The sequence below is a fragment of the Heteronotia binoei genome, chromosome 4 (genome assembly GCF_032191835.1).
Source record: "Heteronotia binoei isolate CCM8104 ecotype False Entrance Well chromosome 4, APGP_CSIRO_Hbin_v1, whole genome shotgun sequence".
NCBI classification, from domain to species: domain Eukaryota; kingdom Metazoa; phylum Chordata; class Lepidosauria; order Squamata; family Gekkonidae; genus Heteronotia; species Heteronotia binoei.
Genome location: NC_083226.1, coordinates 31504857 through 31528370, shown reverse-complemented (window position 1 = coordinate 31528370; position 23514 = coordinate 31504857). Strand labels below are relative to the sequence as shown.

The window sequence follows — 23514 nt, the reverse complement described above, 5'->3', positions numbered from 1 at the left end:
GATGATGTGTATTCTTTTTACTCTGCCGTGCATGGAACTTATTCAAGATTGGATGGAATCTTAGTCTCTCAAGAAATGAGGAATTGGGTAAAAGATATGGAGATTGGGATGATTAAGATTACTGATCATGCCCCTGTTTCAGCCTTTTTGCAAATAGGTCATTGTAATAGATCTTATAATTGGAAGTTTAATCCATGGTTAGTGGCAGATGAAGAAAGTAAGTGTAATATTAAAAATGCAATGGAAAGATATTTTGAGGAGAATAGGAAATCAGATACTTCATTAACAATAATATGGGAAGCAATGAAAGCCACTATTAGAGGTGTGTGTATACAGAATTTGGTGAGATTGAAGAAAGGTAAAGATAGGAAAATTAAAGAAGTAGAAGAAGAAGTTAGAGTATTGGAGGAGAAATTTAGGAAATCTAAGGAGGAGGAGGATAAAGAACAAGTAGTTAGGAAAAGGGAAGAGTTGAATGTATTGGATGTTAATAGGACTACGTTAAAATTATGGTATAACAGACAGAAGTATTATGAGTTTGAAGGGAAAGGAGGAAGAATTTTAGCAAATAAAATTAAGAACTTTCAGGTTAGGAAAAATATTAAGGCAATCAGGAATGATATAGGGTTTTTGGAAACTGAACCTAAAATGATACTGGAGAATTTTATAGAATTTTATAATAAATTGTATGCAAACAAAGGGATTAAAAAGGAAGATATAGAAAAATTCTGTGAGGGGTTGGAATTTTTAGAATTAAGTGAAGATAGTAGGAAAGAATTAGATAAGGATATAACGGAAGAAGAAGTTAAGATGGCTATAGATTCTATGAATATGCAATCTGCACCTGGACTGGATGGTTTTAATGTGGTATTTTATAAGCATTTTAAGGATATATTGGTGCCTCATGTGACTGAATTGTTTCAAGGAATTTTGGATGGATCTCCTACATCGCCTACATGGTTGGAGTCGAGATTGGTGTTAATTCCGAAACCTGGGAAAGATCAGACTTTAAGGGATTCTTATAGGCCAATTTCAATCACCAATATGGATTATCGAATATTTGCAAAGGTTATGGCAATGAGACTTAAAAAATGTATAGCACAATTGATAGGGAAAGAGCAATTTGGGTTTATGCCTCAAAAGTATTTAGTAGAGGCAGTTAGGAAGGTGATGGGTATGGTTTATTTAGCTAAAAATAAGGATTTGCCGCTTATGCTTTTGGCATTGGATATTTATAAGGCCTTTGATTCTGTGGATTGGACATACATGAAGATTATATTTCAAAAGTATAGGATTGGGGAGAAATTTCAAAATATGATTGAGGCAATATATTCTAAATCCAAGGCGTTGATAGGAGTTGGTGGATCAGTAGAGGGATATGTTCAGGTAATGAGTGGTACGAAGCAGGGATGCCCTTTATCCCCTATGTTATTTATTTTAGCATTGGAACCGTTAGTGAATAAATTAAAAAAGGACAAAAGAATTATAGGCTTTGAAGTTCCAGGGAAAGGGAAAATAGATGGGAATCTCTTAACAATGTATGCAGATGACATGATGGTGACAATTAAGGATGTGGAGCCCGCAGTGGCACCTTTAAAAAAGATACTACAGGAATTTGAGGAAGTGTCAGGGTTAAAAGTGAATTTTTCAAAATCTTTGATGATGTGTGCTAATGTAAAACCAGGGTTACAATTAGCAGCTTCAAAAATTTTGGGTATTCCCATAGCAAATAAAATGGTGAAATATTTAGGGGTTAATATTCCTAGGAATATTAAAAAAAATATTTGAGTATAATTATAAAAGAATCTGGAGTGGAATTCAAGTTAAAATGAGAGACTGGAGGAAGAGGAAGGAGTCAATTAGTACAAGGAATGCTATGGTTAAAATGTTTCTAGTTCCTAGGTTGACTTATTTATTTTATGTATTGCCTTGGCATATACCAGAATACGTACTGAAGAGATGGCAAGGAGATATAGATAGATTTGTTTTTGCATCAAAGAAACCAAGGACAGCTAATAGGTATAGATATTATGGTATTAAAGATGGGGGATGGGGGATTCCCAATATAATTTACTATTATGATGCATATCAATTAAGGCACTTAATGATTTGGTTGGAGGGAGAGTTAGGAGAAGAGCTGAACGGGATAGAAAAGGAAAATTTAGAGGTAGTAGGAGGAAAGGAAAGTTTATTTGATAGAACGAAAAGGAGGAAGAAGATAGGTGATAAATTATCAACCTTTATGGGGCCCAGTAGGGTATGGGAGAAGTGGAAAAAAGAACTCGCTCCGGAGATATCATCTATTACTAAAATGTGGTACTATGATAAATTTGCTCCATTAAGGGGATCACTGTCAAAGGAGGTAGGAGATAAACTGAAGAGGATTACGATTCGAGAATTGAAAGAGGTTTGGGGTACTGATGGGGTGAAGAAAGAGGAGTATAATATTTTGAATAATATTAATTGGTTGTTAAAAAGTCAAATCTCTTCATTGCTGAAGGAGGAAGAACTTAAAAATATTGGTAAAAGAATTAATACTCCCTTTGAAAACTTGGTGAAAGAGTATAGAGAAGATAAGTCAAAAATTGTTTCAAAATTGTATAAGATTTTATTAGGTACAGGGAAATCCCCGAGAGAATTTTTGAAGGAACATTGGGAAACAGATATTGGAGATAAAATTTTAGATGAAGATTGGGAGAGGATGTTTAGATTACCTCCCTTTGTTACAACATCTAGGTTAGTGCAGGAGTAGGGATTGAAGATGATACAGAAATGGTATTATACACCCATTAAGATGTATTATATTTCTAAATCAGGGAGTAAAAATTGTTGGAGGAAATGTGGAGAAATTGGAACTTTCAGTCACATGTGGTGGGATTGTCCCTTAGTGAAAAAATTCTGGTTGCAGGTTGGCATAGAGATGACAAAGATTATGGGATGGAAAATAAGTATATCCAAAGCAATGGCAATTATTAATTTGGATGGTGTGGGATTAAGATCAAAAGAGGATAGTAAATGGATTAATTTGATGTTAGTAGCAGCAAGACAAGTGATAGCAAGGAATTGGAAAGAAGCTGAGGAATTGATAATTAATCACTGGAGGGATAAAATGAATAATATAATTATTTTGGAGTATTTAACGATGAAGATACGAAGAATGAACGGATTAAAGGTTAGGGAACAGGAGGAGGGGTGGTTTAGGAAGATGGTGAGATATTTGGAAAAGTTTAAACAATTTAAGACGATTGGTTGGTTAATAAGAAAATGAATGGATAAGATGTTTAAATAGAGTGATGGAGTTGTATTTGGATGAAATGTTAATAGTTATAAATTTATGGAATATTATAATGTATCTATGGCCTGGGACTCTCACAGAGGTGGATTGGTGTTGGAATATATAACAATAAAATTTTTAAAAAATTAAAAAAAAATGCTGATCTTGAATTATATTAATGTACTACGGATAGGTATATTGGCTAACAGCCTATGTTGTATACAGTTTACCTTGATTGTACTATGTTCTGCTTAGGATTTTTATTTATTTATTTAGGGGTTTTTTTACTTTGTTGGTTTGTAATCTATGATAAAGTTTCAATAATCTCTCTCTCTCTCTCTCTCTCTCTCTCTCTCTATATATATATATATATATATATATATATAGAGAGAGAGAGAGAGAGAGAGAGAGAGCTGGGAATTCAGAGAACCTGCTACATCTATAGATACAAAGATGTATTAATACAGCCATATTTTAGTACCAATTTTAAAAAATTAAAAGCCCACAAGAGGTAGGGAGAGGAAATGACCGCCATGGTGACAAGGTCAGGGAAAATGGCTGTCATATGGGCCAAAAAATCCAAATCTACCAACCCACGCAGCAGCCATCCAGGCTTTGATGCAATCTTTCCCAAAACTTTGGAGCAAAGCAGATGTGAAAAAGACCAGAGGAAACCAGGGAAAGTCACAGAGGTACATGAATGCATCATGATGCTATGGAGAAGCAGGGAGAAATAAAACACTTCCCCAAAGCATTAAACATGGGGCAAATAATGGACACAGTGAGAAGATGCGAAGAGGGCTGAGAGACATGAAAAATACGTTGCTTAGAGCCCGCAGGGCGTGCTCATCTTCTTCAGCTGGCATTCTCCCTCCAACAAAAATGCCAGATAATCTATCTGAGTTAAGCATTCCAATGTACAGAAGAACTTTTATGCTCTCATGTGTAAATGCCCTACCCTCAAGCAGTGACGCTAGGAAGATTCAGTGGAATCCCATACTTAGGTAGACTCTGCAACTGTGGCAACAACAAAATTGATTCCATAGACCACATCTTCTTTGATTATCCTAAATTCTCAGAATGAAGAATGGAACTAATCTCCCTACTATGGGTTAATCAGAACTCTTTCTCTCCAGAAGTGAAATCATCCCAGCTACTCAGAGATAAAAATAAACAAACTACTCTCTGTGCAGCAGCTAAGTTACATGACTTTAAACCTAGATTTAGGTTCTTATGTGGGATGAGGGTCTGCCAATTATTAATTTGGTTGCAAAACAGGAAGAAGTAAAGATAACCTGTGTGGAAGAAACTTTTATCAGCACAGACACTTGCAAAGTTTGTCACAACTGAGTCAGTCTTTGTAAGAGCTACAAGCCGTGGTGGTGGAGAGTTCCATCAAGTCACAGCTATTGAATTCATTATTCACATAAAATTCCTGTTTTCATTCAGCCTAGAAAATCTAATAATCTGAGTAAATTATACATAGAGTATTACTTTGGTTTGTATTACAATCTGAGTAAATTATGCATAGAGTATTACTTTGGTTTGTATTCTCATTGTAGATAAACAGAAAACTACAGACACAGTAGTTATTTGATCAGTGGGTCACAACTAGGCCAACCCTGGGTACTGAAAGAGCCTGAAGGATTCTGAAAAGCTCGACAGAGCAAGGTTAAACTCTAATGGAGAAGAAAGTTTGCTTTGCAATCATCTTTGCTACCTGAAGTCTTATGCAAGTGTTGCTACCTGAAATCTTATGCAAGTGGCCAAACTTGCATAATGTAAGAACCACATAGAATAAATGTCAGATGCTTGAGAGCTGCAAGACATGAATGTCAGAAGTTTGAAAGCCGCAAGGAAGGAAGGAAGGCAGACAGGCAAATAGATGGGGAGTGGGAGGGAGAGATGGAAAGAAAGCTATTTTAATTTTAAATGCATTCTCCAAGCCAGTCAATGGGGGGGGGGTTCAAGAGCCCCACGATATGTGTGAAAGAGCCACATGTGGCTCCTGAGCCACAGTTTGGCCACCCCTGCACTAACATCTCAAACAAAATAACAGACGTACTTCTGCTAATGTGACCTACCTCCTACCTGGCCCGACAGATTATGATGGTTTAAAGAAAGTATACGCATGGAACTGTATCATCACATAATTCAAGTAATTATTTCTTTGTTAAAGGAATCAAGGAAATCTATTTATTTATCTACCAGTAATATTAAGAAAAATATGTTAATGTACTTTTTCATACCAGGAATTTTGGTCAGGATTGTGCTTGCAAGCTCTTGAACAATCTCATCGTTGCTTTTTCCTGATCCTTGAGCAGTTGATCGTGGCTGCACTTCAAGTATTGTAGTAATTAGGGTATTTGTCTCTTTACGCTGCAATAAAGAGGTGAGAAACAAATCAAAATAATGATTTACTTTTATGTAGCTGTCCAAAAATTTCTTTTTCATGATGAGAATGTCCACGCTTCATTTTGAAAAAGACTCTTTTAAGTGATTATGGTCAGTAACAGATTAGTCTGTATCATCATAGAACCGGTGTTAGAAGTGTTGGAATTGCACCCCCTCCCTGAGGGAATCTGCCCCTAGAAAAAGTGCAAGCATCGCAACTGGATAATGAATCTTGGCTCTTGTTTCTATTCTTGATTCAATATAAAAATGTTAAAGTGAACAGAAATAGTTGTTAATAGTCCCCATCAATCTGTACAGAGTTAGCAATCGTTTTTAATGTGTTTTTTGAGAAGAAACAGGCAATTGCTCCTCTGCATATTTTCAACTTAGTTCATTAAACTTCCTACAATATATTATCAAATAGAGCTATAACGTTAAGAGAACAGAGTTAAAATTTAATGATTTTAAGTAATTACCTTAAAAACTGATGATAAAGAACTTCTGCATCTAGTTCTCAAGGGCCACAGTTTATTAGAGAGTGTGCACTTTATGGGAGGCTTTCTGGTACTATGCCATTCTTCCTCTGTGTTACATTTATTGCTTCCATAGTCTGGTTAGAGAATACTATACCATAGGCAAAAATGCAATGCTATCATGAAAAACAAACAAACAAAAAACAGTCCTTGGGAGAAGCCATAGCTCAGTGGTAGAGCATTTGCTTGGCATGCAGAAGGCTAAAGGTTCAAGCCCTGGCATCTCGAGTTGAAAGGATCAGGCAACAGATGAAGTGAAAGATCTCTGAGACCATGAAGTATTGGAGCCTGCAGCTCTTTGTCTGTCTGTACAACTTGCTAAGGAGTCTTACTCAGATGAAAGAAGCTTCCTCCGCCAGTGCAAGGGGAAGGGGTAGTCCCACGGCTCAGTGGCATAACATCTGTTTCACAAGTAGGAAGTCCTAGATTCTATCACCAGTACCTCCAATTAAAATGATCAGGCAGCAGGTTATGTGAAGGACCTCAACCTGAGACCCTAGTGAGCCACAGACAGCCAGAAACACAGTACAGATCTTGATAGAGCAATGGTCGGACTTAACATAAGCAGCTTCATGTGTCTGTGTGCATTCTGTCAGAGACAGTCTTCTCAACTTAGTAGGAAAAATTCTGGCTTTCTAATCCACTGCTTTTTAAATGTAGTATTTTCAGTATTTCATTGTGGGGAAAAATGGTGATTAACGTTGTACATACAATCAAATTCAGTTTCATAATATTTAGTAATAAGAAGTGCACTGGAAACCTCACTTTGGTACCTGAAAACTGTGCTGAGAGTGCATTTTGTATACAAAAGAATGACTTATAGCACCGGTAACAGGAGCGTAACTGTGAGAGTCTGAAGCAACAGAACAAAATCTGAGTCCAGTGGCACCTTTAAGACCTTCAAGGTGTAACTGTGCACACAAAAGCTTATACCTTGAATAACATTTTGTTGGTCTTAAAGGCGCCACTGGACTTGAATTTAGTACTGGTAACAGTTGAGCCCTTCTGAGTCAAAAGTAGGCAGGCAGAAAACTTTGACACCGGCATGATCATCAAATGAACCTGACCTTGCTCGACACTCTTGATCGGATGTCAGATGAACTCCTGACTAGCCTCAAAAGTCACTGTCAGAGTTCACACTGAGCAGCTTTGTACCTACAACAGTAGCTGTTTACTTTACTGGGCTAGATTCTTGCCATGTCAACTCTTGCAGTTCAGTTCTCAATCTCTGAGCTACTTGCTGTGGTTGCCACTTATTTTAAAAACTGAAACTGGCATTAAGCCATTACACTGTTTCTACTATGGCGTCATGGTGTTACAGTCCTAACTGCCTCAACTGGGAAACAAATGTACAGAGGTCTACTTCTCCCTGCATCAGTAAACAAAGTAGGAAGCTGATCCAAGCTCCTAACAAGCAGACACCAAAGGCACAAAGAGACACTAAATGATAAGTCTCATGTTGTTCTTTTAACTATGGACCTTTTAAAGTTGGAGGCAGTGGCAGACAAGTGGCGGGGTACAGATACTGTTCTTCTGTTCTACTGCACTACTGTACTGTGATGCTGTATTGTGGTACTATTTTGTGCTATACCACCTTACTGTTATGTCATCTTGCTGAATCATCTTGCTGCACTTTGATGAACGTTGTAATTGGTTTTATTATGATTTTATTGTGATTTTATTTCAATTTGCTGCACCCCGCTCTGAGCCCCCAATGGGGAAATGGGTGGAATATAAACAAATAATAATAATATAGCTGCTGTGAAACAGGACTGTGATTGGTGATCCAACAACATTTCCCCATCTGTTTACTTACATCAGTGAAGTATATCTCCACACACCCATACACACACACACTGAGTTTGAGCCAATCAGCATTATTACGCCATGACAGCAGGAATATTGCCTAATGGTAGAAATATGAAAATTGTGTAATGGTGCCAATTTCATTTTTTAAATGGTGAGCAAGGCAAGCAATTTTGGACAGAGGATAGCTGCTGACACTGTTTTTTTCATCACATCCAAGAAAGCTGTGCAATCTGTAGGCCTCTGTATTTATCAGTTAATTCACAAGATTTCTGAGGCAGGATCATGGGATGTGTCAAATGGGTCCTCGTGCACTTCTAACATAATAACCACAGACCTCCACTTTGTGTAAGGAAATCTAACTTTCAGTGGGAATGATAACTACATGCATATATTTGCATGACCTTCATTAAATGTTCTCCTTAAACATGCTCAGGCTTTCTTCAGAGAAAGTCTACTTGACAGCAAATAGAAATGAATTTGGTTTGAGCAAGTCATCAGTGTAGCTTTGAAACTGTTCTCCCCCTAATCTGAATTTTAAAACCCATTAGTCTGTGAACAGCTAAAGATATTATTGATGAACAATTGACTTAGAATAAATCATATGGCAAGTCCTTAAAATGCAGCTGGTTAGAAAACAATTTAAAATGAGAATTTTTTTTTCAGTAATGCACTATTTACAGGGAGGAACATGTCCAAACCAGCAGGAACTCATCTGCATATTAGATCACACCCTGACACCAAGCCAGCTGGAACTGTGTTCCTGTGCATTCCTGCTCAAAAAAGCCCCACATCTTCAGTAGATGTAAGTGGACTGTTTAGCAATTAATTACTCCTTATTATTTCTGTTCAACAAACTACTGCCATTAAATTGTGCTTTTAAATTTAAAAAGTAACCTAATTAGCTTAAAAGGTATATTTTAAATCAAAGTTCACAAACCTGGAAAGCTAAATTGGCATTTTCATGCATCCCAAAAATTTCTGGGTCATCACTCAAAGGAAGATTTTCAATATAATCTTTAAAATCTTGCAAACCATCAGCCACCGGTGCAAAATATATACCTGTTACATGGAAGTCAGAAAAACAGTAGAAATATTTTTACATAAAATGGCACAATAGATGCATTATATGCATGCATATGTTTTAGTAACAATACAGTAGTACATATTATATAATATACATTTAGGGTAACCATATTTTGAAAAATTAAAAAGACATTTTCCAGCTGATTGTTTCAAACAAGAGATCACTATGACAAATCTCACTTTAAATACGCCTAATTGTGATAATTGCTACCAACTAGGAGTAACCTTCCAAACCAAAAATAGACCATTTTCATCAGTTTTTAAAAAAAAAAGAGTCCAAAAAGAGGATGGACACACACACACAAAAAAGGACATGTCCTGTAATAAGAGGTCATCTGGTAACCCTAGTTCATTATATCTAATTTTGAACTGTGCCCAATAGTGCAGATCGAAAAAATCCAGATGGGGGGGAGAAGCCCCAGGTCTTCAGGAAAAACCTCCCAAACTTTAAAGACACCTGGAAAGTTAAAGTGCCCCAAAATAACATAAGCAATCTCTGCAGCTTTAAAAGCTGAATGCCCACTAAGATATTTATTTATTTTTGTGGATTTATATTCCGCCTTTTCCCAAATTGGGCTCAGGGCGGATTCCAACATATCAAACAGTAAAACCAATAATGACATTATTACAATAAAACAGTTAAACAATTAAAAACATTAAAAATTAAAACAGTCAAGCCAGTAACAGCATGGATAGTGTGGACACTTAAATACACAGCCTGGTGTCCAAACATGCCAACTATATCGGCCTGATTTTCTCCTCAATCCAGATGGTAACCTGTATTGGTAGTCGGTGGTATCAGTGTTGGGAGGCCAGTCAGATGGTATAGCAAGATAGGGACGCCCGCCTGCCTCAGCCAAGGCCTGGCGGAACAGCTCCATCTTACAGGGCCTCCGGAATGGCAACAGGTCCGAGAGGGTCCGAACATCTATGGGGAGCTGATTCCACCAGGTTGGGGCAAGGGCCGAAAAAGCCGTGGCCCTGGTCAAGGCAAGGCAAACATCCCTTGGGCCAGGGATGGTCAGAAGATATTTAGTGGCCAATCGTAATGGCCTCCGGGGCTCATATCTTGCACTGCAGGCATGTATTATGAGACTTTAGTGGACATTTTGAAGGTTGCTAAATAACACCCCCCCACACACACACACCAATATTGATAGGATTCCAAGCCTTAGTTAATGTCAACATGGGGAGGGAGGCAGGGTGAGAGAGAGAGACTAAGAAAGATAAAAGATAGGAGGAAGAAAAGGGAAGGAGGGGGAAGGAGGGGGAAGGAGCAAAAAGAGAAAATGAGGTGTGGAAGAACAAGGTAATGGCAAGTGAGTAAGTGGGGCAGGCAGAGGCTGTTAGAGGAGAAACAGAAAATGTAAGCAGGTAGGTAGGAGAGAAGCTACTAGGGTTGCCAACATCCAGGTTCCGAAAAACCAGAGAACCACAGTGAAGGTTAATGGCAAACAAAATAATAACTGTGGAAAATCACGAAAAGCAATGAATACTGACTCCCAATACTATGAGCAAAATTCAAAAAGCAGCAGTTATTAATTTCATAGAAAATTTACAAAACACATTACTACAGCATCTATAAGATCATATACACAACAATACAATTGATAACGTCACTCAAAAATAATAACAAGCAGTTCATTGAAGTCCTAAAGTACGTCGTTGCTCCAGAAGACTTCCAAAAGTTTAGAAAAATGTTCCTGCTGCTCCTTTTGCGGTGCATTGAAGTGCTAGTGTGCTCCAACAGTCCTGTGGCCGATATTGATCTTAAATGTTGATAGGTCCCAGCAGAGGCTCCCCAGCTTTGGGGGGCTCCCATCTGCTGCCTGCCAGCTGGCTGGAGGGGGAAATGCCACTCCCAAACAGGGACATTGTTGCCTGATATCCCTGGTACAATGACATTACCCTAAAGTGCTGTCATCGTGCTGGGGATATTGCATGATGACGCTCTAGTTTTTGGACAAACGCTATGGTTTTGTAGCAAAAAAAAAAAATCATAGAGTTTTTGCCCCAAACGTAGAGGGTCGCACGCAATGGCAGTGATGTGATATCACCTCCAGGTGATGTCATCATGCCATGCAGCTCCAGGATGCTCCTGCCGGCTGTAAGTCAAAATGCCCTCAAAACGAGGTTGGAGAATTGTCAGGTGGGCACCTGGCTTAATCAGGATCTTTTACCTGTGTATACAGGATTCCACGTCCAGAAATTAATGTTTAAAAATATTAGGGACTCTAATTAAGTAAAACAATTAAAATTTATTCCAGAAAAATATAGGCTTTCATACAAGATAAAATACTCATAAAATCCTACATACAGTCCTAAGAAAAATAGATAGAGAGATAGAGGAACACATGGGTAGACGAACAGGGTGATATTTACTGATCGTAGTCTTCAAGGAAGGCTCCAATGACGACGAGCGAGGAAGCGGGAGAGGGGGTCCGAAACTGATCAGGAATAGGGGATGGATCTAGACAGCGGAATTGGAATACTGCTAGAAGCACACCTGTGGGTAGCTAGTCCACAGGTTATAAGGACTACCTTGAGCCCTTAGGGGATGGGAGGTACGAGGGAGGAGGAAGGTGGTCAGCTGATGTATGTCCTCACAAAAAGGGGAGGCTTCATAGTGACCATAAGGGCTGGACTACTACGATAGCCAATAGGAAGTTCATTGGTGTCACCTAATTGGGTGCCCATTCCTGACCAATGAGCAGACTTGGATCCTGGATACCTGAGTGAACTTTCAGGTTGAAATGGACCGGGGTGGGGCTGCTCCAAGGGGATAACAAAGAGAAGAATGGGGGGAAATCACTGGGTGGAGGTATGCTTGAGTTATCCAAAGGATGACAATAGAGGGCCAAATTGTTGTCTAAGGTAACACCCGGTTTACACAAAGGAACTTGGCATCAGTTTTTGTCTTGAGTTCCATTGGACAAAGACAGTGGCGGTTGGGCGATTAACCACGCCTGGGGTGGGTTGATGGCTTGCAATCACAGGTGACATCTGGCGAGTACGTGAGCCGTTCGCTTCGCTGGAATGGAGTCTTGCCTGGTAGGAAGATGGCTGCGTGTGGTGTTAGCCCTCCACTGTGGATTCCATGGTCAGTGCTTCAAAACCGTTTGGCTGGATAGCTCCTGGCGACGCAGTCTCCTCCGTTCCTGAGTGCCTTCTTAGCGTTCTGGCTACCAGTACTGCATAGGTCCCTTTCGCCCCTGGATAGGTGCACTCACACTCTCTGGCCAGACATGTGCGAGCTACTTCTTCAGGTGCTCTGGCAACCAAGTTGGTGACTACGATGTTCTGTAAGGGGTTTTTCCTCACACGGCAGCCAGATAGCACCTGGCAACCATAGAAGCTACAGACACTGCTAGGGGGAGGAAAAGGGAGAATTGAGAAATGAGATTTCCCCCCTGTGTGTTCTCACATCTCCTCAACTTGTTCATATAATATATATGAATCATAATTCTAAAAAGATCCAAAAATAATTAGAAAAAAATCAAAGCAAGGGTTTTTTCAAACCCACTTTAACGGTTATCTTTTATCTAAAGGGAATTATGCATATGTCAGATTAAGACTGCCTGAAGTAATGGCATGCTGATTTTTTAAAAGTAGGTCTAAATATTTATATTTTAGTATGTCTTAGCATTTCATAAGAACAAAATGTTTTTATACAAATGGAATTTTCCCTTTTGTTTTTCTGTAGGAAAAAAAAGCATCCTTGAAACAGAATTATTTGTTGCCTCGGGAAAGAAAGCAGATGATACACTTGCATGGAACATTGCTTAAATAGAACAAACCTCATTTGAAATGGAACGAGTCAAAGAGTTTTCATAAACTGACCTAAAACGTAGTAAACATCAATTCCCACCTCAGAGAGAGAGACTGGCTCAGTAAATGCTATGCTTGATTGGGTGTTCAACCCTATAGTCTTCTATATTACTGCAAGTATCAGTCCCAATTCCCCAAGACTGTCTTCAATGAAAATGAACACTACTAGTCCAAACCCCCTATTTCTGAGTAAGCATCTTAAGAACAGTCCCTTATTAGGTTTTCCCTTGAGGGAGTTCTTAACTGTTTGGCAACTGACAGAAGAAGGACTCAACTGACTTAATTTCAGTGTGTTGACAGCGTAACTACCATGTTGGCATGGAGAAGGGAAGATTTGTACAGCAGAGATTACAAGTGCTGGGGAGAAATAATTTCTACCTGACAGGGTTATGGAATGGATAGTCTAGTAAGTGAAACCCAATTACCTTTCCAACTCTCATCCCACCCAACCTACACCTATCTGCTGGAGAAATATAATAAAACTGGTGACTTGCATGCATGCAAGAAATGCTGGTTGTGATTGCTTCCAAAGCACAAATCACTTTGCAAGGTATATGATATTATCTTAAGCCTCTCTCTATCACTCTTAAATCTCTCTGAGCCACTCACTCCTATTGTAGATAGTATATAATCAATCAAGCTGCCTTCCATGAGTCTTTGCATGCCTTTCTGATTCCAAACAATTAGAGCAGCCTTTGTGCAAGCGAGATCACAAGAATGAATGCCTCTGGAACCAACCAGTGGACAAGAATATTACACTTTTAGGAAATAACTGTTGCTTCCTTAGATGGGGAATGTACAAAGAACATTTTCTAGCTGAAAGTAAGTGTACCTGGCAGACACAATATGTGAGCCTCAACAGGAAATCTGGAGAAACACCAGCTGTGTTGTGTGGTCAGTTTTCATTCTTGAGGCAGGAAAGAGATTGTTATAAAGAGTCAGGGATATTGCTGGTTCACTAGAGTGTTCTGCTGCCACATGCTTACCATAAAGTAACATTGAAAGGTCTGACTGAGAGCAAAAACACATCATGAGAATGATCACACAGTGCAGGTCTTCTGTACCATATCAATTCAGATGGCAGGTGGAGCCATTACATGGCTGAATGCTTCTCAATATAAAAACAGAAAAAGTAGCGGGAAGGATGCAAGTCCTGACAGTTTGTAGAGGAACATTTAAACCTGAGGCTAACCCAACAAAATCTGTATCATCGAACTTGTCGTGATAGTATATTTTGACTCTAACACATGTACATCTAATTTGGGGAACTGCAGAGACTACCAAATCTGAGAACTTGAAACTGAAGGACTTATTTTCAGTTTTGCAGCCAATTCTTCAAATATAAAAGCCCAAAAGGTATCAAATCCACAAGAAACATCCTTTAACACTAGAAGTATTACACACAGTTTTAACATGGTGACCTGGAAAAATTAGGAAAGAATGGTGTTAAGGGCAACTCTAGATGTTCTTGGGAGAAAATAGTTTCAATCTGGATTCTGATTTGGTTTATATTACTTTGTAAAAAGAGAAGAATTTTCATTTTAAGAGCTTCTGAACCTTTCTTTGGTATTTAACATCATCAAACCAAGGTATCCTGGACTGCCTGGCAAGAATGGGCCTGTGTGCTATGGCCCTATGTTGATTTTGATCTTTCATAGAGGGTAAATTCCTTAAGGTGTTATTTGGGCACCTCTGTTCTGCTCCATGACCTTTGGTTTAAGGGAATCCTCCAAGTTCCATCTTGGCCCCTGAGGCTTTTTAACAGATGTATGAGATATCATCCAAAGATTTGGGACGAAGTGCCATGACACACACTTTCTTCCCTTCTTTTTATCTAGGTCTAGGAAGGTCACAAACATATTAAACATATAGATTGGAGGCAGTGAAGGAGTGCCAAGGGGTGAATACATAGCACTTAATCCAGAAAGACAAGTGTGTCAGGGGGTGGAAATAAATAGATTAAAAAAAAGTCCTACTTTTTTTGGTTGGGGTTAGCCTCAAGAGGTGTGCTGTTTGGGGTACTCCTGAATGCCTGTCTACTAAAGAAGATGAAGATATTGGATTTATATCCCGCCCTCCACTCCGAAGAGTCTCAGAGCGGCTCACAAACTCCTTTACCTTTCTCCCCCACAACAGACACCCTGTGAGGTGGGTGGGGCTGAGAGGACTCTCACAGCAGCTGCGCTTTCAAGGACAACCACTGCCAGAGCTATGGCTGACCCAAGGCCATGCTAGCAGGTGCAAGTGGAGGAGTGGGGAATCAAACCTGGTTCTCCCAGATAAGAGTCCGCACACTTAACCACTACACCAAACTGGCTCTCTACTGTAACACACTTTAAAAACAGATGGAAGAATCTACCAGAGGTTACTTTTTTTTTGTTTGCATCAGATGTGGACATTCTTTAATAAAGGCTGACCTGGCCACTACCACACATACAGAAGTATCATCCAAACTAGACTACTGTAACACACTTTATACATGGGTCCCTTTGAAGAAGGCTGAGGAAATGTAGTTGGTGCAAAACCTGGAATACTGGGTAGTAGAGATGAGCACAGACTCAAACCCAAGCCAAAGTTCAGGCTGGACTTTGCCTGGTTTGGAGTTTGTGAGCCAAAATTCAGGGAAGGTGTCTTCCTTTGAACACTCACTGAACTTTTTTGCTCAGTTTGGGTTGGCTTCCTGGTGGTATCAGGCCCTGCCCCTGGTGCAGCCACGTCATTTGTAAGTGATGCAGGCTGCCCCCTATGTGCTTATGTCACTTCTGGGTAATACAGGCATGCCAGGGGCAGAGCCCTATGCCACCTGGAAGTGATTGAAGTGTGCTAGGGGGCTGACACACTTGCATCATTCCTGGATGACGTGGGTGAGTTGGGGACAGGACCCGATGCCACCCAAACTGGTTCAGTTCAGGTGGGTTTTTTTGTTCGGTTCAGTGTTCAGTCCAAGGCTGCTGGTTCACAAGCCCTGGACTGAACCGGGCTTTCCTGGTCTATGTCCATGCCTACTGGGTAGTTCCAGAATACTAACAGGGACTCACTGCTTTACCAATAACATTAGGCTCTGGGTTGTACCTGAGGGACCACCTCCACCTGTTTCAACCTTCCTGAGCCTTGACATTGACCGATGGGACTTTCCTGTGGGAACCTGAATTTGTAAGTTTAGCTGGCAGGGACTGGCAAAGGGCCTTTGTGGCAGTTGCCTTCAACTACAGAGCTTCCTCTCCCAAGGGGTGAGACTTGCACCAGTGGATTAGAGACATTTTTATTTGTGAGGGTGTTTTGAATTCTCTTTCATCAGGGCTTTACTGCTTCTTCATTTTAAATTCATGGATATTTTTACGGCTCAAACTGATATGTCTTTCTACTGTTGTAAGCTGCTTTGGGTCCCCATTGGGGATAAAACAATGGTAACAATACATACATAAATAAATCCAGTGGGGTTTTTTTTTGTAGCAGGAACTCCTTTTCATATTAAGCCACACATCCCTGACGAAGAGCTTACAGTAGGCCCTGTAATAAAAGCCCTATAAGCTCTTGAAGGATTGGCTACATAAGAGGGGTGGTGGTCTAATATGCAAAGGAGTTTCTGCTACAAAAAAAGCCCTAAATAAATCTAAATAAACAAGGATACAACAACAGTTACTGGTGGAATTTGGTGCTGGGCTTTGGTGATGGCTATTTTGGTCTTTATGCCTGGCTTTGTATCAAAAGCATCAGAAGGGTCTAAGATAGGCAAGAACAGCAAAGAATCCATTCCCATTGATTAAATGATATATTCAGAGCCCTTATACTGCTCTTACCAACAGACTATATTCTGCCTATCTATATTGGTACCCAGGAAAATGACAACTTTAACAAAACAGTTTAAAACAAAATAAAAATAAAAACAATACAGAAATGAAGACAAGAACAGTGGAGATGCGGCATATCAAATCCCTCCCCCCATTTCTTTTCTGTAGTGCTGTTAGAGGGGCGTGGGTGGGTAATAAGAAAGACTGAGAAGCAAAGTTCCCACCCTGGCACCAGACTGTATTCCTCCCCTCCCCCCCCCCGACTGCTTTTCTCTCTCGGGACTGCAGCGAGTACAGCGGTATAGTTGCTAACAATGGATATTAACCGTAAATGGAGGCAGAGCTTCCCTTTCCTTTCTATGGAACTGCTCTGCAAGAGGATTGGGAAGACCTCAATCCAAGTCCTCAAAATGGTCCTTTCTGGACCAGTGTTCTCTGTGTGTGGTGGGGGGGGGCAAGATTGCAGCCTTTTTACTCTAACACAACAGTAATCCTTCTTTCTTAAAAATCAATAAGTAATTTATCACAAATGCAGACCTGCCTTCTTGAATAAACAAATATTTCAAACCCATGCAAACACACTGGGCAGGTTTCCTCCCATGCATGCTCTTGGGGATTTCATGCCCAAAATGTGCTGCACCACTAATTTTTCTGCTTATCATCAACTGAATTAGTGCAATGATACTTGTAGCTGTAACTAAAAACTTTAAAGGTCATTTACCTCCTGGGAATTTCCCCAACCTTCACCTTCTTCTCTGAACTTATCTCTCCAATGGAAGACTGAAAGAACAGGTTGCTTACCTGTAACTGATGATCTTCAAGTGGTCATCTGTGCAGTCACACTGATGGGATATAGGCGCCTGCGCCGATCTCGATCGGTATTCTTGAAAGCTGCGGATTTCCGCGCCCCAGGCCCAGTGCGCATGCGCAGAAGCCCCACTGCGCATGCCCACAGGGACCGGAGCGGACATCCCGCCAGTTCCTTCTGACCGCTGCGTAAGCCCTTAGAGATGGACCGGCAGCGGAGGGGAAGGAGGGCGGGTAGTGTGACTGCACAGATGACCACTTGAAGATCATCAGTTACAGGTAAGCAACCTGTTCATCTTCTTCGTGGTCTCTGTGCATCACACTGATGGGAGATTAGCAAGCAGAGTCCTACCTGGAGGAGGGTGCAACGGTCCATCATCGAGAAGCCTCTTGAAGCACCGCACGGCCCACTGATGAGCGTCTACGCCAGTCCAGGTCCAACGCATAATGGTTTACAAACGTATGCGGGGAGGACCAAGTGGCCGCATCACAAATGTCCTTCAGTGGGATTCCTCTCATAAAGGCTGCCGATGTCGCTAGGGCTCTAGTGGAATGAGCTCTAATCTGTCTTGGCAGGGGCCTCTTATTTAACAAGTAGCATAGTTTTATCGTCTCAGTTATCCATTTGGAGATCCGCTGTGACGATACTCTTACACCTTGAGATGTTGTGGAATATGAGACAAAAAGTCTAGTGTCCTTACGTCCAGGCCTCACTCTATGTAAGTAGAACGAGAGTGCCCTTTTTACATCTAGAGTGTGAAGTTTCCTCTCCCAGTCTGAACTTGGGTTTGGAAAGTACACGGGTAAGCATATTTCTGCATTCAGGTGAAAGGCAGATGTCACTTTCGGAAGGAAGGTTACATCCGGGCGCAGCCTCACTCCTTCCGCGCTGAATTTCAAGTATGGGTCATCGCAGCGCAACGCTGCCAGTTCACCGACCCTGCGGGCTGAGGTAACGGCCACTAGAAAGGCTGTTTTCCAAGACAGTAATTGCAAGGAACATGTCGCCATTGGTTCGAAGGGTTTTCCCGTTAACGCCTGCAACACTGCTGGGAGGTCCCAGGCCGGGGCTGGGTCATGTACCGTAGGGTACAATCTTGCTAAGCCCTTTAAGAACCGTTTAGTATCAGGGTGAGAAAATACCGAATGGCCTCCCAATTGTTCATGGTTAGCCGATATAGCTGCCAGGTATACCCTCACCGATGACACCGTTAGTCCCTTGTCCATTAGTGAAAGCAAAAAGTCTAATATTAGTGGCAGGCCTGCTGTCCTAGGTTCTTTATTAGCCTTGTTAACAAATTGGGCAAACCTTGTCCATTTATACTGATACGATTTTCTCGTGGATAACTTTCTACTATTCAGCATGACGTCAAGGGCTCTGTCCGACAATCTCGTCACTCCAGCCGCCAAGCTGTGAGTTTCAGGTGGGGTACATCGTGGTGAATCACCCTGCCGTCGTGAGATAGTAGAAGGTCTGTGCTCACTGGAAATTGGTGGAACCTCCCGTGAGACAGCCGCAGTATCGGGGAGAACCATTGTTGTCTGGGCCACCATGGTGTGATGAGAATCCCCTTGGGGCGTTCCAAATGAATCTTGTGAACCACCCTCGTGATCAGTGGGATCGGTGGGAAGAGGTACACGTGCCGGTGGGACCATGGGATCAGTAGCCCGTCTCCCAACGATAGGGGGTCCGCCCCCCCTCTGCAGCAAAATTTTTCGCATTTTGAGGTGCTGCGTGTGGCAAACACGTCCACTTCCGGTGTGCCCCATTTCTGGAACACCGGCCGAAGGAACTCCCAATTGAGTTCCCATTCGTGGAGAGAGGCCCCCCCTCGACTGAGGTAATCCGCACAGGTGTTCAGATTGCCTGGCAGATGTGTGGCTACTAGAGTTGTGTCCAATTCTCTGCAGATTTCCCAAATCCTTAGGGCTAGAAAGCACAGTTTCCTTGAAACCGTGCCGCCTTGTCTGTTCACATAAGAGAGGGCAGTGGTGTTGTCTGTCAAGATCGCTACCGTTCTCCCCGTAATCAGGTGTTTGAAGGAGAGGACGGCATGATGTATGGCCAGCAGCTCCAGGAAGTTGATGTGGTAACGCAGAAGATCCTGAGGCCATTTGCCCCCCACACACATGTCGTTCGCGTGTGCACCCCAGCCCCACAGGGATGCATCCGTGGTTATAGTCAGCGTGGGAGTCTGCCTGTGGAACGGGGCTCCCTGGAGGAGGTTCTGTCTCTCCTGCCACCAGGGCAGGGTCCAGAGCACCGACGGTGGGACCGTCAGTTGGCGTGAAGGGGGGTCTGTTTGGCAGTTGAACACACGTAGGAACCACAGCTGCAGTGTCCTCATGTGGAATCTGGTGAATCTCAGTACTGCCGTGGTCGCTGCCATCAAGCCCAGGAGGCGTTGAATTTGGAACGCCGTGACTGTAGGGTTGGTCAGGAACACGTGTATTAGAGATATGATGTCTTCCGCCCTTTGTGTCGGCAGGAAAGCCCTGCAGGCTTTTGAGTCCAATATGGCCCCTATGAATTGCACCCTCTGGGAGGGCTGCAACGCCGATTTCTTTAGGTTGACCTGTAGGCCTAATTTTTGCAGAAGGGCTAAGGTGACTTCTACGTGCCGTGCTAAAAGTATTTCCGAACTCGCTACCAGCAGCCAGTCGTCTATATAGGGAAAGACAGTGATCCCCTGTAGACGCAGATGAGCAGCCACCACCACCATGATCTTTGTAAAAACTCTCGGTGCCGTAGAGAGGCCAAAGGGCAAAGCTTTGTATTGGTAGTGGGAGTCTCCAATTGTGAATCTGAGGAACTTTCTGTGGCCCTGATGTATGGTCACATGGAAGTAGGCATCTTGCAGGTCTAGTGTGGCCATCCAATCCCCTTGGTTCAGTAGGGGTAGGATGTTCTGTAGGGAGACCATTCTGAATTTGTGGTTTTGCATGAAATTGTTTAGGCCTCGTAAGTCCATGATGGGTCGAAGGCCTCCATCCTTTTTGGGGATGGTGAAATAACGGGAGTAAAACCCTCGCCCCTCTTGGTTGGCTGGCACCTTCTCTATCGCATCTTTTTGGAGAAGCGATTGGACCTCTTCCTGTAGAGTGAGAGATGCTCTGGTGTGAATGACAGTGGGAACTGTGGGGTTTTCTCTGAATTCTATTTGATAACCCTCGCGGATTATCGACAGAACCCATTTGTCCGTAGTGATTGTGGACCATGCCGGAGAGTATGGGAAAAGTCTGGTATGGTGTGAGTCCGAAAGGTAGGGGGCAAAACAGGGGGAAGGGCAGTCAAAGACCCTGTTTGGACGGTCTATTCCCCTTTTGTCTGGATGGCTGTGACGAATTAGGTGAGTACTTCGTTTTCGGGTTGTACGGCGGCTTGGAGTAGGTTGAGGAACCTTTGGGCCTCCATTGTTGATCGGTGGGTTGCTTGGAGAATGGCTTCTTACTCCAAGGTTTGTTCCAGGAGCGTTTCCCCTGGGTTCTAGATGACATGGGAACCCCCAAATTGCGAGATGTTTTGATGCTTTTGTCCATCTCTTGCAATATGGTGTCTGTGGTGGAGCTGAATAGCCCACTTCCGTCAAAGGGAAGATCTTCGATGCAGGATTGTGTATCCGGCTGGAGTGCCGTCGACCTCAACCAAGAGTGGCGTCTTAAGGTGATAGCTGAGGTGAGTGTTTTTGCTGAGATGTCACCTGCATGTTTAGCCGAATTAATTTGCTGCTTAGCAAGTGCTATGCCTTCCCTTTGAATTTTCTTGAGTGCCTGTTTGGCTTGTTCTGACAGGTCCGGAAGTGTTGATAACTGATCCCATAGGGCGTATTGGTAGCGGCCCATGCACGCGCCATAATTTGCCACCTTTATTCCCAGCGAGCCTGCCGTATAAATTTTTCTGCCTAAATTGTCCAACTTCTTTCCCTCCTTGTCTGGAGGAGAAGCATGTGTCTTTCTGGCCTTTGACGAGGACGCCACCACCACCGAGTTTGGCTTCGGGTGGGTAAACAAAAACTCGGCTGTGGATTCCTGGACTCGATACATGTGGTCGAGTCTTCGGGAGCCTATTGGTGTTGAGGCAGGCTTGTCCCACGATGCTTTTGTCGTGTGTAGCATCACCGTAGTAAGCGGTAAAGCTATGGCCGTCGAGGTATCCAATTGCACGACATCGAACACGTTATCGGTAACCACCGGCTTGGGTTGGACCGTCGGTAGCGATAGAGTGTGTGCCATCCTTTTAATTAAATCTCCATATGATTTTAAGTCCTCTGATGGAGATATGGGCAACTCATCGCCTACCTTGCTGGATGGAGCTGGCTCTTCCGGCGAAGAAATTTCCTCTCGGGGAGAGTCTTCCCCGGATGTTGGGGAGCCTTCTCTGGATCCTGAGTGCTCCGAGGAATGCTTGGGTGTTTCTTGGGCCCTTGGTGACTCGGGAGTCTTCCGCTCGGGGCTCCGAGATCGTGGGGTAGTTTTCGGCTCTTTCGGTGGCGTTGTGTCCGGTGGTTTCGACACCGACGGTGTGTGTCGAGGTCGGTATGACGTTCGGGATCTGACAGATGCTTCCGATTGTTGGTCCCAATCCAGATGTCTGGGAGGGAACCAGGGGAACATAGAAGGCATGGGGCAGGACCCGTAGAGGTACTGCCACTGTCTTTGATCCCACGACATTGTAGGTGGTTTCGGTGGAGAACGATCCCTGTTGCGAGATCTCTCCTCTGAATCTCTGGATCGATGCCGATACCGGGGAGCGTGTCGAGGGCTTCTTGAACGGTCGCGCCCGCGGTCCTCCCTCGGCGTGGTAGATCGATCTTCCTTGGGGTGCTGGGTTTGCCGACGATCGGGGCTGACTGATGGTTCCCTGATCGGCGTTCGGGGTTGAGCGGTGTCCTCCACTGTGTGTATCTCCAGTGGGCTGCTCTCCGCTCCCGATCTCTGGGATAGCTCTAAGTCGCGATCCGAGTCGGATGAAATGGCGATCTGCGTCGACATCGATGCCAACACCGGGGGGCTTAACTGGCGGCGTGGGGAAGCGAACAGCTTCAGTGGCGGTACTCTCGCCGTCGATCCCGATGGTGACGTCGGTAGCGAAGTCGCGGACGATCGATGTTTGTCCGATTTTTTCTTTTTCTTCGCTTCCGGCTGCAGTCCCTTCTCCTCCCTTGGCCGTTTTGCAGGAGTGGAGGAGGCGGACTTTAGTGCCGAGCCCGATTTTGTGGGGCGTTCGGCGTCGGAGGTGCTCTTGTCGGCGTCGAGCGACTCCGATGTCGACGGGGTGTGCGTCGCTGCCGACGTTCGTTTAGGCGACAGTGCTTTCTCCATCAGTGCCGCTGCTAAACGACCCGCGCGGTTCTTTTTCGTCTGGCGGGAAAATTTTGCGCAGTGGACACACGCATCGGGGATATGCGTTTCTCCCAAGCAAAAAAGGCAAAGAAGGTGTCCGTCTGTGGGGGAGATCTTGCTACCGCAGTTCTTACACCTTTTGAAAAATCCCCACCGTTTTTCCATACGGGGGGGGGGGGTGTGAGGGAAAGGCGGGAAAAAAGGGGGGAAAAACTGAGGGAAAAGTTTCGGAAAATTCTTTCGCCTTCTCCCTCCCTAGTCTTTAAAAAGACTGTTGTGTGGTCTATGCCAAGTAAAGTTCTATAACGTTCAAAATCCAACAACTAGCAACTTCCAAGAAAAGGATTTCTACCGACCGTGCGAGAGATCGACCGATCCAAGCGGCGGTCAGAAGAGAACTGGCGGGATGTCCGCTCCGGTCCCTGTGGGCATGCGCAGTGGGGCTTCTGCGCATGCGCACTGGGCCTGGGGCGCGGAAATCCGCAGCTTTCAAGAATACCGATCGAGATCGGCGCAGGCGCCTATATCCCATCAGTGTGATGCACAGAGACCACGAAGAAGATCTGAGTAATCTGTTTTCCCCCAATGGAGCCTGTGCCACAGCTGTTCTTGTGGTTTGCTGAACAAAAAGTGCCTTGTAGCTCCTTTCCTA

General features: G+C 43.1%; 1 protein-coding gene across 1 annotated transcript in view; it reads right to left on the bottom strand.

Annotated features, from left to right (window-relative positions):
* DNAH6 (dynein axonemal heavy chain 6) overlaps nucleotides 1–23514 on the bottom strand; it is a 239754-nt gene that overhangs the window by 33313 nt on the left and 182927 nt on the right. The window contains 2 exon segments of the mRNA XM_060237063.1: nucleotides 5524–5653; nucleotides 8948–9069. Coding sequence (XP_060093046.1) covers nucleotides 5524–5653; nucleotides 8948–9069 — 252 coding nt within the window.